The 17,350-nt window shown below is 41.7% G+C and overlaps 1 protein-coding gene across 1 annotated transcript in view; it reads left to right on the top strand.

The window, feature by feature from the left end:
* TMEM132D (transmembrane protein 132D) overlaps positions 1 to 17,350 on the top strand; it is a 902,502-nt gene that overhangs the window by 187,072 nt on the left and 698,080 nt on the right. Inside the window, exon 2 of the mRNA XM_011981941.1 lies at positions 15,420 to 16,308. Coding sequence (XP_011837331.1) covers positions 15,420 to 16,308 — 889 coding nt within the window. The remainder of the gene's footprint in view (positions 1 to 15,419; positions 16,309 to 17,350) is intronic.

Genomic DNA, 17,350 nt, shown 5'->3' with positions numbered 1-17,350 from the left:
AGGCAGCGTGCGCACTAAGGCCGAACACACGCAGGGAACGCGCGTGGATATGGGAAAGGCAGCGTGCGCACTGAGGCTGAACACACCCAGGGAATGCGCGTGGGTATGGGAAAGGCAGCGTGCGCACTGAGGCCGAACACACCCAGGCAACGCGCGTGGGTAGGGGAGAGGCAGCGTGTGCACTAAGGCTGAACACACCCAGGGAACGCGCGTGGGTAGGGGAGAGGCAGTGTGCGCGCTAAGGCTGAACACACTGACATTGAAAGGAGGAGGTGGCAGGGAAGAATACCAAGGCACGAAGCGTGAGGGGAGAGGACCATGGCTGCGGGCTTTCAAGTATTCGCCTCTCTCTCTGGACCTAGGTGGTCTTACATTCAAGTTTTAAAAGTGATCCTAAGAAAGACACTCCGAAATACACTTAAATGTTTGCAATAAAATAAATAAAATAAAATAAATGGGCAAGAGATATTTTGCATAATGTTTTTTCCAATTAAAAATAAATAATGGGCGGGGCACGGTGCTCATGCCTATAATCCCAGCAGCTTGGGAGGCCGAGGTGGGTGGATCACCCGAGGTCAGGAGTTAGAGACCAGTCTAGTCAACATGGCAAAACCCCTCTCTACTAAAAATACAAAAAATTAGCCAGGTGTGGTGGCCGATACCTGTAATCTCAGCTACTTGGGAGGCTGAGGCAGGAGAATCACTTGAACACGGGAGGCAGAGGTTGCAATGAGCTGAGATTGTGCCACTGACTCTAGCCTGGGTGACACAGCCAGACTCTGTCTCAAAAATAAATAAATAAATAAATATTAATAATGACCATTAGCAATAATGGGAAAATTTAAAGGAAAACACAACACTTAGGGAGAAAATTAACACCCCAAATCCCACCAGGCAGATACAACTATTATTCATGGTTGGTATACTTCTCCCTGGTTTTTCCTTTATGTGGGTATATACTATATACATTTCAATGATTCTGAGACTTTATTTTCATATGTGCTATATCTGAAATTAGAATATGTCTTGAAATTTATGGTGCGTTCACATTTCTTTTGTCCTGAAATTACTCGGGATTCAGTTCAATTGCTAGGGTTGGTCATACATGTTCATGTTGTCAGCACTTCTATATGTAAATGCTTTTAAAATAAATTTTCTATCAGTATAAAGTAAAAATTCTAAGAGATTACAGTTTTTGTGTCATAGCTTAGCCTCTTAGTGGTACATAAAATAATGGTTTATTTTAAATTAATAGGATCTGAGATTCCATGAAATATGATACACATTTTTGTGTTATAAGCTAAACATGCTCTTTCTTTTTCCAGTCAATAATAATTTATGTGATATCTGCTTCAGGCCACTGGGTCAAACCTCCTACTGAGAACAAGTAGAAAAGCTGAAGAATACAACAACAAAAAACATGCATTAAAGGCATGAGAGAGCTTTGGAGGCACACAGGATATTAAAAAGCCAAGACGTCAGGAGGAAGGAGGCACACTCTGGTGAATCCAGCATTCGGAGAGGTTTTCCTTGGGGAACATTTGCTTCTACTTCTTTGGTGCAAGGCAAAAAAAAAAAATCAGAATCTGAGGAGAAGGTGGTAGTTAAGAGGAGGCTGAACAGAGTTTCTTACAGTCTTATAAGACAAAAATTGTAGTTCATTTTCTACCAAGAAATAGGTTTACCTTATCTATTCTAATAAATGGTTACGTATCCTTTCTTTGGATCTATAGTTTGTAGCTGATTTTTCAACTTTATGGCTGGCACTGCACTCAACATTCTTACAAATTTTTCAGAGTATTTCTGTATTTCCTCAGAATAGATTCTTAGATATACAATGAATGGGTCAGAGAGACAGGAAATTTCAAGCCTCTTTTAGGTATGGTCAAATCATCTCCCAGAAATTTGACCCTGACCATGATTCTTCTGGAGTTCCGTGAGAGCGTCGCTGTTAGGAAACTCGCAGCAGTGTGGTCCATTGCCATTAAAAACTCTTGGTCAATTTGTAAGGAAAAAATGTACCACTCTGAGCTTGGCTTGACGTTTATTTCTATCTTGAGAGTCCGCTGTAATAGTGCCTGATCTCCATGGTCCCATTTGAGTAGGTCTTCCACACACACTCTGTCTGGAAGTTCTGATACAGCCGTTCCCTGTCTAATCTGCATGGTTAGGACATGTGATGTGGTTTTCCAATGTATTATCCATGACGTACTATCTAGGTATGTACTAGCTCCTCAACTGTAAAGCAGAAGCACCAGCTCTCCAAGTGGCGTGGTTTTTCTCCCTAAGTTGTGTTGCCAGATGAAGCAAATAAAAATACATCATGTCCTGTAAAATGTTATTTTCAGATAAAAATAATGTTCCCTGGGATACTGGGGACATACACTACAAAGCATTCGAAATTCCTAGTTAAATGGGTGCTTTTTTTTTTTTTAACCTGAGCCTCTACCGGGAGGGGACACTTGACAAGGTCTGGAGACATTTATGATTGTGACAGCTGGGCTGGGGGTGGTGGCTGCTGGCATCTAGGCAGAGGTCAGGGAGGCTGATAAGCATTCAGCAAGGCACAGGATGCCCCCATGACCAAGGCTGGTCTTCAGCGGTGCTGAGGTTGAGAATCCCTCATGGAGGGTGTCTGGTTTCCACTTTAATTTCCAGGCTTTGTGTTTAGCTGGTGAAGGGTCAGGACTCACAAAGGCTAAATAGGATTAGTTTGTTTGGGAATGTATCACTCCTCTCTTCCTGTCTCAAGTTGGTCTTCAGCGTATTTGATTGGCTAGATAACTTTTTATCCTCTCACCCTGTTTTCTTTTTCTTTTTTTTTCTGTTTTTTTGAGACGGAGTCTTGCTCTGTCATCTAGGCTGGAGTGCACTGGTGCTATCTCAGCTCACTGCAACCTCTGCCTCCTAGGTTCAAGTGATTCTCCCATCTCAGTCTCCTGACTAGCTGGGATTACAGGTGCATGCCACCACGCCCAGCTAATCTTTGTGTTTTTAGTAGAGATGGGGTTTCAACATGTTGGCCAGGATGGCCTCAATCTCCAGACCTCAAGTGATCTGCCTGCACTTTGCCCAAAGTGCTGGGATTACAGGCATGAGCCACCACGCCTGGCCCTGTTTTATTTCATACTTATGGTTTTATGAAATTATATGACAGGTGTTTCTTTCTTTCTTGATGTTTAATCGGTCCCCCTCACTCCAATGCCAGCCTCGTGAGGATGGCGGTCAGGCTCTTCCTGTTGAATTCCATTTCCCCTGCACCCAGCATTGCATCTGGCACAGACATCTGTGTTGGGAATGACACCATGAATCGATAAAGATAGAAATGTATCTTGCTTTTGAGATACCTTCATGATCTCCAAATACGCACCCATAAGAAGTTATTCTGTACGATCGAGGGCTTCTCCCGTGGACGCCTCCGCAGAGGGGCACTGCCTTGACGCCTGGCTGTGCTCCTAGCCATCGCATACCTTTTTAGGAGATGTGATAAAATACCGCTGTCCTGTGTCATTCAAAGTATGAAAATGTACCAGAGAGAGAAAGGAAGACAAACTCCCTGCCAGAATCTCTAAAACAACACATTTAAGTGTTTCAGAAGCGAAGTGAGGACAGTGTGTGTCGCATCAGTGTCTGGCCTCCACGGAGCTGCTCCAGTACCCCCAGTGAAGGGAAAGTCCTCTAGGAGGGTTCTCGGGTCGATGCGGATCTCCACAAAATAACTTGTGCATTTGCCTGGGGCTAAGATTTTCTCCGTTCATGAATATGAGATAAACCCCTAAAAATGTCCAGCTCTGTCATCACACGCACCATCTTCACAACTTTTGTAGCAGCTACGTCTCTTTCAAACCTTCCACCTGTAACTCACGCAGCCAGTGTAGACGGATGACCAGAGTACCACCTTTAGCCTCAAGCTAAACAATGATACCCGTGAATTTTGGGCTTGATGTGTGAATTATAATTTTTTCTAAATTCATTGAGAGAGGCATGGACAATCACAATTTAATGATATATAGACAGTCCCTGACTTATGATGGTTCAGCTTGATGATTTGAACTTTATGATACGCAAAAGCAGTACGCATTCAGTGGAAACCGTGCTTTGAATTTTGATCTTTTCATGGGCTCACAATAGGTCGAAGGGTACCCTCTCATGCTGCTGGGCAGCGGCCACCCAGCCATGAGATCACGAGGTCGAACGACTGATCCTCTGCTGCGTCCTGTGCTGCCAGGGGATTTTGCCCACCTGCAGGCTCATGTGAGCGTTCTGAGCACACTGAAGGTAGGCTGGGCTGTTATGATGTTTGTAAGCTAGGTGTATGAAATGCACTTTTGACTTCTGAGATTTTCTATTTCTGATGGGCTTATTGGGAGGCAACCTCATCATGAATTGAGGTGCATCTGTATATGTTTTTCTGGGGATCCCTGGGAATTATTAGCACAGTGCTGTCGGTACTTACACCACATATTGAGAAGGACATGATTTGAAGTGGAAAGGAGAACAGCACAGGGCCGGATCCAGAAATCACTCATTGAAAGGACATGTTGCTCACCGGTCACGGAGCCAGAGTGTCAGGTTTGAATCCTGCCTCTGCCACCTAGCACCTGTGTGACTTTAGGCAAGTCACTCAGCCTCTCTGAGTCTCAGTTTTGTCATTGTGAAATGATGATAATAGCGCCTAACACATGGGGCTGCTAAGAGGATTCAGTTTGTTCATCATCGTAGAGCATACAGAACAGTGTCTGGAATAGAAGTGTAATCATTAAATAAGTACTTTGGTGGAGAAAATAAAATGAACTCACTTAACTCCACTACAAAGCATAGTTTGCTACACACCCAAAAAGAAAAACAGAATCACAATTTTGCATAGGCGTAGAGATCCCATTAGTCCAGGGTGAATGGGGAGGACCTTTAGAGGGAGAGGTCATAATATGCAATGTCCCAGAACAGACAGTAGTCTATCTGCTGGAGATTTGATTTAGAAGAGAGGGTGTTGCAACTTGGAGAGTAGCAACATCACCGAGGGAAAGGAGAGGCTATATTTGGTGAATGGCCAGCAGCGCAAACTGGTAGAGCATTAGGTAAAGTGCAGCGAATCAGCCAGGTCCCGAGGAAAGGAAGGACAAGTGTAAATAGGGGAAGGTTTTGAATGCTGAGCCGGAAAACAGACTATTACATGGGAATCATTGGAGAGCCAAAAAAAGTTTCACAATAATGAAAAAGGTGACGGGATCACAGTGGAATGAGGTGAATACAACCCAGGCAGCAGACTAACAGGGTAAATGTTTAACAGTAGGCTCCAGGAGGAGGTAGGAAGAGCCACATGGGATTTGTGGGGTTTGCCAATTTCCATGGTGTAAATACTCCCTCCATGGCTGATGTAGAGCTGCCCGCCTGAAGTCACTGAATGTGGAGCTGAAAGGAGATTCACAGAGTCAGCTTGTATGCGTCTGTGTGTACCAGCTCTTGCACTCTAGAGGCTTAGATCCACAGTCCAGTCCCAGCACGGGCACTTACTAATTGCACAAACTTGGTTGAGGTCAAAGGGTTGTTAATCCCTTTGACGTTCAGTTTCCTTATCTGCAAAAGGAAGAACATAAAATAAAACATCAGAAATGACACTTCTGATTATTAAAACAGAAATCGAATGAGGCTAGGAGCTTAAAGTTGAGCCTCAGGGTGGCATTCCTTCCAGAGGCTTCAGGGGAACAGTTTCCCTGCCTTCTGTGGTTTCTAGAGGATGCCTATATTCCTTGGCTAATGGCCCCTTCCTCTATCCTCAAAACCAACAGGCAGCATCGTCACCTCACCTCTCCGACATTGACACCTTTGCATAAGGACCCTGTGATTACATCTGGCTTACTCAGGTAATCCAGGCATATTTGTCCATTCTCACACTGCTGTTAAAGACATACCCAAGACTGGTTTATTTATTTATTTATTTAGAGACGGAGTTTTGCTCTGTCGCCCAGGCTGGAGTGCAGTGGCACGATCTCAGCTCACTGCAAGCTCTGCCTCCCAGGTTCACACCATTCTCCTGCCTCAGCCTCCCAAGCAGCTGGGACTACAGGCACCCACCACCGTGCCCGGCTAGTTTTTTGTATTTTTAGTACAGATGAAGTTTCACCATGTTAGCCAGGATGGTCTTGATCTCCTGACCTTGTGATCCACCCATTTCGGCCTCCCAAAATGCTGGGATTACAGGCGTGAACCATAGCGCCTGGCCAGTAATTTTTTAAGAAAAAAAAAAAAAGAGGTTTAATGGACTCACAGTTCCACGTGGCTGGGGAGGCCTCACAATCATGGCAGAAAGTGAAAGTCACGTCTCACATGGTGGCAGACAAGAGAAGAGAACTTGTGCAGGGAAACTCCCCTGTGTAAAACCATAAGATCTCATGAGACTTATTCACTGTCGTGAGAACAGCATGGGAAAGACCTGCCCCATGATTCAGTTGCCTCTCACCAGCTCCCTCCCACAGCACATGGGGAGGTGGAAGCTACAATTCAAGGTGAGATTTGGGTGGGGACACAGCCAAGGACAATCTCCACAACTCAAAATGTTTAATTTAATCACATCTGCAAAGTCCCTTTTAGCTAGGTAGATAACATAGTCACAGGTTTTAGTAATTGGGACATAGATATTTTAGGGAAGATATTCCCCAAAATAGGTATTCAGACTGGCACAGTGACCATAGAGTGCCCTGTAAGTGTGCATACACACATATTTGCAAAGAGCTATTTATCATCACTGACATAAATATACACATCTCTCTATAATACATGTTTCTTTATAGAAGTGTATCTATACATACATGTGTGTAGTAGGTGTGTGTGTGTTTGAATAGGGAGATATCTATGTGTGTGTGTGTAAATGGTAGATGAGTCAGGCATAGTGGTTCATGCGTGTAATTCCAGCACTTTGGGAGGCCAATGTGGGAGAATCCCTTGAACCCAGGAGATCGAGACCAGCCTTGGCAACAGTGGGAGACTCTGTCTCTATAAAAAAAAAAAATCAGTTGAGTCCGGTGGTGTGCACCTGTAGTCTAAGCTGTGTGTGAGGCTGACATGGGAGGGCTGCTTGGACCCAGGAGGTCAAGACTGCAGTGAGCTGTAATGGTGTCACTGCACTCCAGCCAGGGCAACAGAACATGCAGGAGTTTAATAGGGTACAAATGTAGGAACTTAAGCATTGGTCTTTAAAGGAAACAGAGGCTTTATCATAAGAGGCAAAGAGTGTTTGAAGTTTGTAAGTAGACCGTGGATTTAGGGGAAGGAAGATAAGAGATCCTTTCTGGTGGGTTCTGCTTTCTGAATGAAGTGCAGATCGTCAGCTGAGAATGGGCTAGATGTTGGGTGGAAGGTAGTAGGTCTGACTGTTTGGTTATTGTTAATCTTTGGGTGGGGCAGTCATTGGTGCAGGGAAATTGGAAGGAGGAAGGGAAGTGAGCTGAGGTGAATGGGAACTTGGATGTGGCCTGTGATCCTGAACACCTCCTACCTAAGTTCCTAGTGGCATACCTCTCAGTCTGGAGCTCACAGGACTTGGGGTGGCTCATGGAAGATCTCTCTGTGCTGCTGTCTGCTACAGACGGTTTCCCCTCAGTCCCTGCCTCTCCTCACCTCTGATCCTCTCACTGAGGCCAGGCAGGGTCCCGAGCCTCAGCCTTTTGTGGGGCATCTGCCCCAACACTGGGCTTTGCCATTCTGAGCATGTTTGGACCCATCTGGTCTGGAAGGAGCCCCTCACCCACTCTTGAGGAAGGCTGCCCAATTCATGTTAAGTTGGATATTCTTTGTGATTTGGGGTTTTGGGTCATATTCTTGTTTAATTGAGGATTGGCTTTTCTCCCTGTAAGATGGTGGTGTTGTTTTCAATGAGTTTTAAGGGAGATGAGTAGAGTAAGGTCAAAAGTTCTTTATTTGGACTTATTGAATGGAAATTCCAGAACATTCTTCCATGGATATTAGGTTACAAGCCTTTTCAAATTTGTATATTTTCTGCTTCTTTATTAGCCAATTTGATTGCATATTTTCCTTGCCAATAAATAACTAATGCGGCATTTACAACCACTAGAAAGAAAAAAAATGTAAAAATCAACCCAACCAGAGAGAAGAAATTTTAAAAAACTAACAACACAAATTTGTAATAAATTTAAAGTGTAAAATAAGATAGCAGGAATAAATCTAAACATATGAATAAAAGAAAAGCCCACAATCAATATCTGTTTAGATACTGACACTAAAGACAAGTGACACAGAATACGTTAAAATAAACATGACCAAATATGGTAAGAAATTGTCACAAAGGCCAAAAAAGAAAAGAACAAGAAAGAAAAGAAAAGAGGAAAAACAGAAGGGGTGACTCTTTTCATTTCAGAAAAAAAAATGCAATTCAAAATTAAAAGGATTTAAAAAGACAAAAGGAAAGTTTTTTAAAAACAGGAGACAAATACACCAAGAAAATATAATGGTGAAGATACTTATGTACTGTCCAACATATTAACGACACATACGAGTCCACTGTTTTTCCAAAAGTATTGGGGACAACTTCAACACATTCTTTTTCTCAGAAACTGACAAAGCAGACAAAAATAAGAGATTCTACAGAAAAATTGAGAGTGCAGTTACCAAACAGCCCCTCTATGCTGCTGTATGTTTTTTAGAATTTCATACCAATCTTTGGATTTTAACTTTTACTTGCTTTCTAGAATTATACAAGCTTTTTCTTTCCCTTCCTTTTTGTTTATTTTATGGAAATTTTTGTATGAGAGAGTATATAAATGCATGATTTGTTCATTTTTAACAATCTATTACTATAAATGTATGATTTGTTCATTTTTAACAATCTATCACATATATAGATATATATTATATACATATGTACATGTATTATATATGTATATAATATATAATACTATTATATGTTATATTAAAATGTTATATTATTATATTATACAGATATATTATATATAATTACATATATATTTTTCCTAATGCAACACCTCTTTGATTTAATTCTCGATTTTGTTGTCTTGCATTGTTATTTTCCTACCTTTGTTTTTATTAATGCTTCTTTAGAGATCTTCATTTAGATTTTGTTTTGGGTTTCTCATTTTGTGTGTTTAGTTGATAAATTTTATTCAGTTTAATAATGATACTATTGAAGATTATGAATTTGCTTTTGACTACATCTTTGGCTGCTTCACATATGTTTTGATGTGTAGTATTGCCATTATCAGTAGCTTGTAAATATAGTATAATGGTAAGTTTTATTTTGATTTTGATTCAAGAACTGTTAAGTAGTTGGGTTTCTCTTCCCAAGTAGGTAGCGGTGTTTCTATTTTGCTATTATGAATTTATATTCTAGTGTATATGATCATACAATATAATTAAAATTATTTCTGTAATTTCTTTATTATTGTTTCCTTGTGGCCTTATATATGATTAGTTCATGGGAAGGTCCCATGAACACTTTAAGTGAGTGTATTCTCCATAGAGATTATAATAGCATTAGTTATTTATATCTTCATGTCATTTTTTACTTTCCTATACTTCATAAGTCACAGACTGAAAAAGGAGGTATGTAACATTTAAGCAAATTTTAGTTACCATTAATTTCTACTTGTAATTTTAAGAGATTTTGTTACATTAATTTGGTGGCTGTATATACTTGCATAAAATATCTACAATATTTATGCACTGTGAATTGTGACTTTTAATAAAATTAAGACCTTTAATTCAATTACTTATTTTTACCTTGAATTTTACTTTTTTTTGTATTAAAGTTGTGACCCCAGTTTTCCTTCTTTGTAGAATATCTATGCCTATTCTTTTTGTTGTTTATTTATTTATTTTTTAAATACCTCAGTCAACTTATTTGAGTTCTCTTGGAGACAATTTATAGCTTAACTTTTTTTTCTTTTAACTTTTGAGCCAGCTCGAGAGTCTTAGTCTTTTAACGGGAGAATCTAAGCCACTTATATATAATATCATAACTAATAAATTTGTTCTTCTGTTATATTTTATTTTCTATTTTTCTTGTTTATCTGTGTATTCAATCGATTATTCAGTAAACTGTTTCTGTCCTCTCTTCTCAGTTCTTCCCACTAATCTATATGCATAAAAACCAAAATTTAAGTTATCAGAAAAGTATAGTTGGACATATTTTTATTTGGTTATCACTGACTAAAATAAAGCCATATCTACTGATATCTCTTATGAAGATACAAATTTAGTCCACTTTAACTTTCTTTTGCTCCCTACATCTATTGCCATTTTTAAGTTTATGGTGTGTGGATTCTGAATTTTTTATTACTATTTTCAATGTGTGGGGTTTTGCCTGCATTTAAAACTCTATCTGAACGCACTCTACATTTAAATGTTTTCAGCGCTCATCTGGTTCTCATTTAACATGGTTTTCCTGTTCTTGAGTACTACACTTTGATTAACCTTATGGTGTCCCGGATAATAGGCTGCAGTGATTTTTCAGCAGCGGAAGATACGGTATACATTTTTGTTTCTTTCTGTTGCCCTCACAATTACCAGAAAAATCCTCTGGGCAAATAATTGTTCAATTAGATAATTGTTCAGTTAGAACATTCTTCATCGTATTTCTGTGAATATTTATCAGTATTTTTTAATATCTAATTTTGTACAGTGGGTGCAAATGAAGACAATCTGATTTTTTTTTTTTTTTAGTTTTTAAAATTTTACTTTTTAAATAAATGCTTATAGAATTACCTTTTACCCTTGATGGGAATGTATCTTTAAGAAATACCTAAAAGGTGGTGTTTTCGGTTTTCTCTGGAATCAGTGAAATATCATGATCTACTCTGAATATGTGTATGTATATAAACCCGGGAATGTTTTCTTTTTTTGCCTTTTAATGCTGCTGCTTTTGCATTTTCCTGGTGTCTTCATTAGGAGCTCCGTCATCTGAATGTTGAACATCTAATGTGCGTCTCACATGGTTACAGCCTCTTACTGATCATTTCCATTCCTTTGCCTTTTCTATTTAGCTGTAGGGAAAGCTTCAAAAGCTCCCCTTCTCAGATGATAAATTCAATTTTCTGCATTTTTCAAATCTGTGTTATTGCATCTGAAACCACTTTAAATTCCTTACTTTTAATACTGCAGGATCTTCTTCCATCTCAGTCTTATTTCATTACAAAACAACAAAGGCTCTGCTTTTCTTGACGATTGTGAGCTCCAAAGTCATTTTGTATAAAGGGTACTTCAATATTCTATGGTAAATACTCTTCAAAGGTATGTTATTCCTCTACTTCTTGAATGTCTTTCTGAATTTCCTTCTGTTACTCTGCAGCTTTTATTGGTAGGTCCTATTCTCCCTCTGTTTTTGTTTATTTACATATCCTTCACTGTGGGCGGCCTTTTTTGCATTGGCGTTGCATGTTACCATCTGACCCAGCATCCCCGGGGGTCGGTGAGGATGCTTCGGGGTGTTGACATGCCCAGCAGGGGAGATCCCTTGCCCCAAGATGCCTTCTGTGAGTTGGGTGCAGGGGCCGCATGGGCACTGGTTTCCTGTAGGTGGTTTTAGATTTGGACTCATTCCAGGAGCACAGTGTGGCTATGTCAGACCTTCTGCCCCATCACTGTCTCTGTTAGGGAAGAACAGCATTAGCAAGATGCCTTGGTGGTTTAGGTCTTTCTGTGCAGCGCAGCGCCCCCTATGCTTGGGTCTCTGATTCAGCTGATGGCAAAGCTGGTTGGCTCCCAGCATTGGAAATATTGTCAGGTGTGGGAGCACCCACATGGCCCATGGCCTTTGCTCTTACTGATATCAGGGTAGATTTGTCAGCTGCCTAGATATCAGATATCTTACAGATGATCTACTCAGCTGACAATTATTTTCTTTCTATGACAATATCATGCTGAGGATTGCCAGATTTGGGAAATAAAACACAAGATGCCTAGTTACATTTGAATTTCAGAAAAACACAATTTTAAAATATTTATTTTTAATTATTAGCATGCCCTATGGAATATTTCTGTTTACTGGAAATCAAAACATAATTAGGTGTTTGTGTTTTGTCTGGCAGCCCTAATCATTCTGTTTTCTATGTGAGGTATTTGAGTCCCTTGTGACTCCCAGTAATTCTTGCAGTCTATGGCATGCAGGTTGTACCTAATTTTCAGCATGAATGTAGATTTTTTTTGCCTATTACCATATTCTATTAGTTATTGCTTTTGAGTCCACATAGGGGAAAATTGAGAGTCTTGTGCTCAAATTGCCTTCTCATATTTTTTAAAAAAGTATTATTCAGGGAAAAAAATGATCCTTTCGAAAATGTTAAAATTAATACAAAATCTCTCCCAGACCACTGAGTTGCTTCAAGATGTGAACATGCCACTCTCCCTCAAGTAAGAATTACAGCCATGGCACCCAATCAAAAAGTAATTTTTGTCCTTAGCAAATTATTAACTGACATTTACTGTGTATGGCTTCTTTGTTATTTAACACTTTGCTAATTTTTATGTTAAATATAAATGGTGTCCTTTAGTGATAGTAACCACTCCTGTAGGGATGAGAGGATAATGAGTTTTATGATGCATTCTGTGCATCGTGGAATAAATTGGCATTATTTTTGTAGTATTATTAAAAAAAAAGGAAGTGACACTAGCTTGAGGTCGATATGGAGCAATTTTAAGCAATAAACATTTAGGTCCGATACCAGGCAAAATGACTAATAGACCATTTGTGGAATAAAGCTAAGAAGTTACTTGCCTTCAAATGACGTCCGCAGTGACCCCTGATTGCCTTATTGCTTTCCTGAATAAAATCGGAGGACCCAATGTCGTTGCTCTTGGAATGTGTAATTAGCTGTGCAATTAAGTTTTGTGGCCTCAAGTAGTCGGGGTCAGATGTTCAACAGGGAAGTTCACAGAACCTTGGTATCTGGCATTAATGTTTAACCATCTGTAATTTGGTTGTCTGGCTTTGGCTGTTTCTAGCACGAATGGCAAAAGAGTGCTGAGGCAGCTCAAGGTACTTGTTCTAAGTGGTGCCAAGATGTGTTTTTAACAATAGGGCATGCTGTATCATTGATGTAGGTCTAATAGGAGTCTCGTTACACGGAGAGGCCCATCTTCCTTAGTCCCATATCACCAGGATTACATGGAACTCTTAATGGGACAAAAGGATCCAGGATTCTGATTACCGGGATGGAAGCGAAGAGGACAGTGAATAACATCCTAGCGTAAAAACAGAATCTGCTCTTTGTAACATAAAAAGCATAATATACTTGTTGATTCATTCATTCACGTGTTTATCAAATGTTTACTGAGTACCTGATATTTACCAGGCACTCTCTTAAAGCCTGTGAATACAGCGGAGAAAAAAGCCCTGTGTATCATTTCTGCTCCCTGCCTTATCCCACACCGGAGTGCACAGAGAATTACAGCAAAGCATAACGTGTTTTGATGCAGGAAGTTAGGGATGCTACAGAAAAACCCAGATGGAGAACATAACCCAGAATCATACAGTCAAGGAAAGGATCCTGGCAAGGTGACTTTGATACTGCAGCCAGAGAGGTCACAGAAATGTGGCTAGGCAAATGGGGAGAGGGTACCGAGAGAGCGGATGAACAATTCTCTGCCTCTTCTTTGTTTTTCCTATAACTTACCTGTGAAAATACAAGTTTAGAGATAATATAAATCAGGAGTTATTTCCATAAAGTTAAAACATGTAATCTTTTTAAGGCATGAAGTCCCTTTTTAGATCTATGATATTTTGATTTTTGAAAACAAAAATCCATATTTATGACATTGAACCCCAGGAAATTGTCCTTTGGGTGGGTGCAGGCTGCTTACTTATAAGCAGTCTCAAATGGTTCAGCCCAAGACAAGCCTTTAATTGTTTAAATGGAAGCTCAGCCTGCTCCGAGTTTGGTAATGCCGTTGATTGGAGAGATTTTTTCATCCAGGGCCTTCTGTAAACTCAGGTTGAATACATCTGTTGAACTTCTTGTCTAGAAGGTAAATTGGATGCAGCCTGACACCCTGCGGTATCGCAGCTGGGCTGGGGCTACAGCGCTCCAGTCAGCCCCCTCGTGCTACCAGTGGGTCCACGGGAAGCAAGGAGGGTCAGTGACCTGCTCCGTGGTCTCGCGAAGCCAGGAGCAGGACCCCCGCCTCCGAGCTCTTGGCTCTCTCAGCTGCTGGCAGACGACTGCCAAGACGGGTCCTGACTCGGGTAGGCATCATGCTTCCAAATGTGTGTTTGCGTGGGCCTTTGAGAAAGGTGACGCCATGAGTGTCCGAGTCATCAAAGATAATTACATGGTGACTGACGAGAAGGGCTTCAGCGTAACTTGTGGAGCTTTGCCTAGAAAGTCAGCGTTCCCGGAGCCAATAGTTTCCATTTCTAAAACTCCTTAAATTGGTTCTTTGGATTATGCAATTGCTCTGCCTGCATTTTTCTTACAGAATGTAAGGCCACCTGTAAAAATAACATTTTGGATTTTTCTTCCCCTGGGGGAGAGAGACGTTCAGTGCGGAAAAATGAACAATGGTTTTTGTTTGTTGCTGACCGCGTAGTGTCCACAGGATGTGGCTGGGATGGAAGCGGGGTGCTGCCCTTGCTTCTTAGGTTCTAGGGTCCAGTGTTTCACAGATGACTTGGAGCATGTGCTTTGTACACCTGGCCCTGGCACACTGGTGTTGTGGTCACATCATCTCATCTGTTTCTGGAGGGCCCCTCCCAATATATCCTTCCAAGGTCTTTTCTCTGCATCTCTCCCCTTAACTCCAAGTGGGGGCAGGTGTACACTGTGTGATTTATGATTGTGCAGCTGCATCTATTTTTGCCTCAAGTCTGTTACCATCTCCCATTGGACATGTCCTTAAATGCAGCACGTGTGTATGGGTGGAACACACACACACACACACACACACACACAAAGAATCTGTATTAGGTGAAATGTGGACATAGCATTGATCCATGTGTTGAGAAAGTCGTTCCTGTTTTTACCAGTCTCAGTCTGTGTTGATTCAATGGCACGGTGCCTCTCTGTCGATGCTAGCTTGTTTGTGACAGCTTTCTAACACTTGCTCATTTCTCCTTTTATCAAAAAAAAAAAAGTAAGTCTTTACCATAACCCCATAAAAACACCATTACCACGAGTTGAAATTTTAAAACTTCATTTGAATTATATTTATTTGCATGCTCAACTTTTTTATAGGTTAAATGATACTGGTTTTCTACTTAGGTTGGTGGCATTTATTTCTTCTAAAACAAATAATATGAAGCGAGTAGATTGGATTGAGAGGTTTGGGTAAGGAATTGCATAATTGGCATGAAGACAGGGTCCTCTGTGATGCAGGGGCCACGCAGGTGTCTGAAATACGGGTAACAGGACCTTAGCATTACTAACACCTGCACTGCGATTCCCTCCCCACAGTGACGGAAGGTCGAGGGATCCTTGAGAGCATCCAGAGGTTTTCCTTGCTGCCCACCTACCTCCCCGTGACCTACCACATCAACAACGCGGACGTCTCCTTCTTCCTGAAGGAGGCCAACCAGGATATCATGAGGAACTCCAGCCTGCAGTCCCGGGTGGAGTCATTTCTGATCTACAAATCCAAGAGGCTGCCTGTGCTCAATGCCAGCTACGGGCCTTTCTCCATCGAGCAAGTGGTGCCCCAGGATTTAATGCTACCTTCCAACCCGTTTGGATTCACCAACAAATTTTCTCTTAACTGGAAACTGAAAGCCCACATCCTGCGGGACAGAGTCTACCTGAGCCGGCCCAGAGTGCAGGTTCTGTTCCACATCGTGGGCAGAGACTGGGACGACCGCAGCGCCGGGGAGAAGCTGCCGTGCCTGAGGCTCTTTGCTTTCCGAGAGACCAGAGAGGTGCGGGGCAGCTGCCGGCTGAAGGGGGACCTGGGGCTGTGTGTGGCCGAGCTGGAGCTCCTGTCCAGCTGGTTCAGCCCCCCCACGGTGGTTGCCGGCAGGAAGAAGGCCGTGGACCAGCCGGAGGGGACCCCCGTGGAGCTCTACTACACCGTGCACCCAGGGGCTGAGCGAGGGGACTGTGTCAGGGAGGATGCGAGGAAAAGCAATGGGATCCGGACAGGCCACAGTGACATGGATGAGTCCGGGCCCCCCTTGCAGAGGATCGGGAGCATCTTCCTTTACCAGACGCACAGGAAGCCTTCCCTGAGAGAACTGCGCCTGGACAGCAGCGTGGCCATCCACTACATACCAAAGACCGTGAGGAAAGGAGACGTGCTGACTTTCCCCGTTTCCATCTCCAGAAATTCCACTGAAGATCGCTTCACGCTGAGGTAAGTCGTTTCCCCATGTCTGTCTGTACCCGCCCGTCGATCAGGATCAGGTGGTGTTTTCGAGCAGCTGTTTGGCCAGATGAGTTGTGTTATCACTCGCCAAAGTGGAGCCGGCCTTCCCGTTTTTACAAACTCCACCTGCACTGTGGAGATCAGTCTGATCTTTCCGGGTTGGCAATTTGGTTGTGAGAATATTCGTCTTCGTAGATCTTCCAGGCCATCGATAGGGCAGTCAGGGAGATGCTGATGGTAATGCCTTTTGCCGTAGCTTCGGGTATTATCAGCAAGTTTGGGGAATGCTAAAGTTATCCAAGAAGCCTTTTCAAAATTGGAGAGTTAAATGCCTCCCAGCTGAAATGAGATTGCAAATGAAATGGCAACAGTTGTCAGAAAGGACAGAGAACAGGGTTTTGCCAACTCAAAATCTATTCCAGATATGTAAGTTCTAAGTATAATATGGTACCAACCTCAAAGTTACCATTTTGTGTCTCCCTGGAAATAGAACTTGGTGTTCAAAAAAATAAATGAGCATAATGTGTGAAGAATATACAGTAGAATTTGTTGAGTTTCTTATGTAAGAATATACCAAAGACAAGACATTGAAAATAAGCTCTGTGTACTTTAGAATAAATATGGGCTGCTTTTCACTTTGGAATATAATGTGTGAGGGAAGCTACTTGCCTAGGCTTGATTGTATTTTCATTATATAGTTTTAGTTTTATTTTCACCACAGGCAAGTTTGATTATAACAGCTGTTTAGTAGAAGTGTTACTGGGTTATGAAAAATGTCCTAGCACTGCTGTATAACTCAACAATTTGACCCAATGTGCAATGTAGTAAAATGTGTGTTATGACTTCCGAAATTAGGAGCGCAACTGTATGTAAGATATATTTCATATGTGGGCTTACAAAGTTCATCCAATAATGAGCAGCTGTCTATCCCCCTTCCTATGGGATTTATGGTTGCCTTCTCTAGCTTTTCTTCTATTTTTTCTATCCTTTCTCCCTCTTTCTCCCTCTCTTCTCCCCCCTCCCCCTCCTC

This window comes from Mandrillus leucophaeus, unplaced genomic scaffold (genome assembly GCF_000951045.1).
Source record: "Mandrillus leucophaeus isolate KB7577 unplaced genomic scaffold, Mleu.le_1.0 Scaffold232, whole genome shotgun sequence".
NCBI lineage: Eukaryota > Metazoa > Chordata > Mammalia > Primates > Cercopithecidae > Mandrillus > Mandrillus leucophaeus.
Note: the sequence above shows the minus strand (reverse complement) of the source record. Positions and strands in the feature narration are given on the sequence as shown.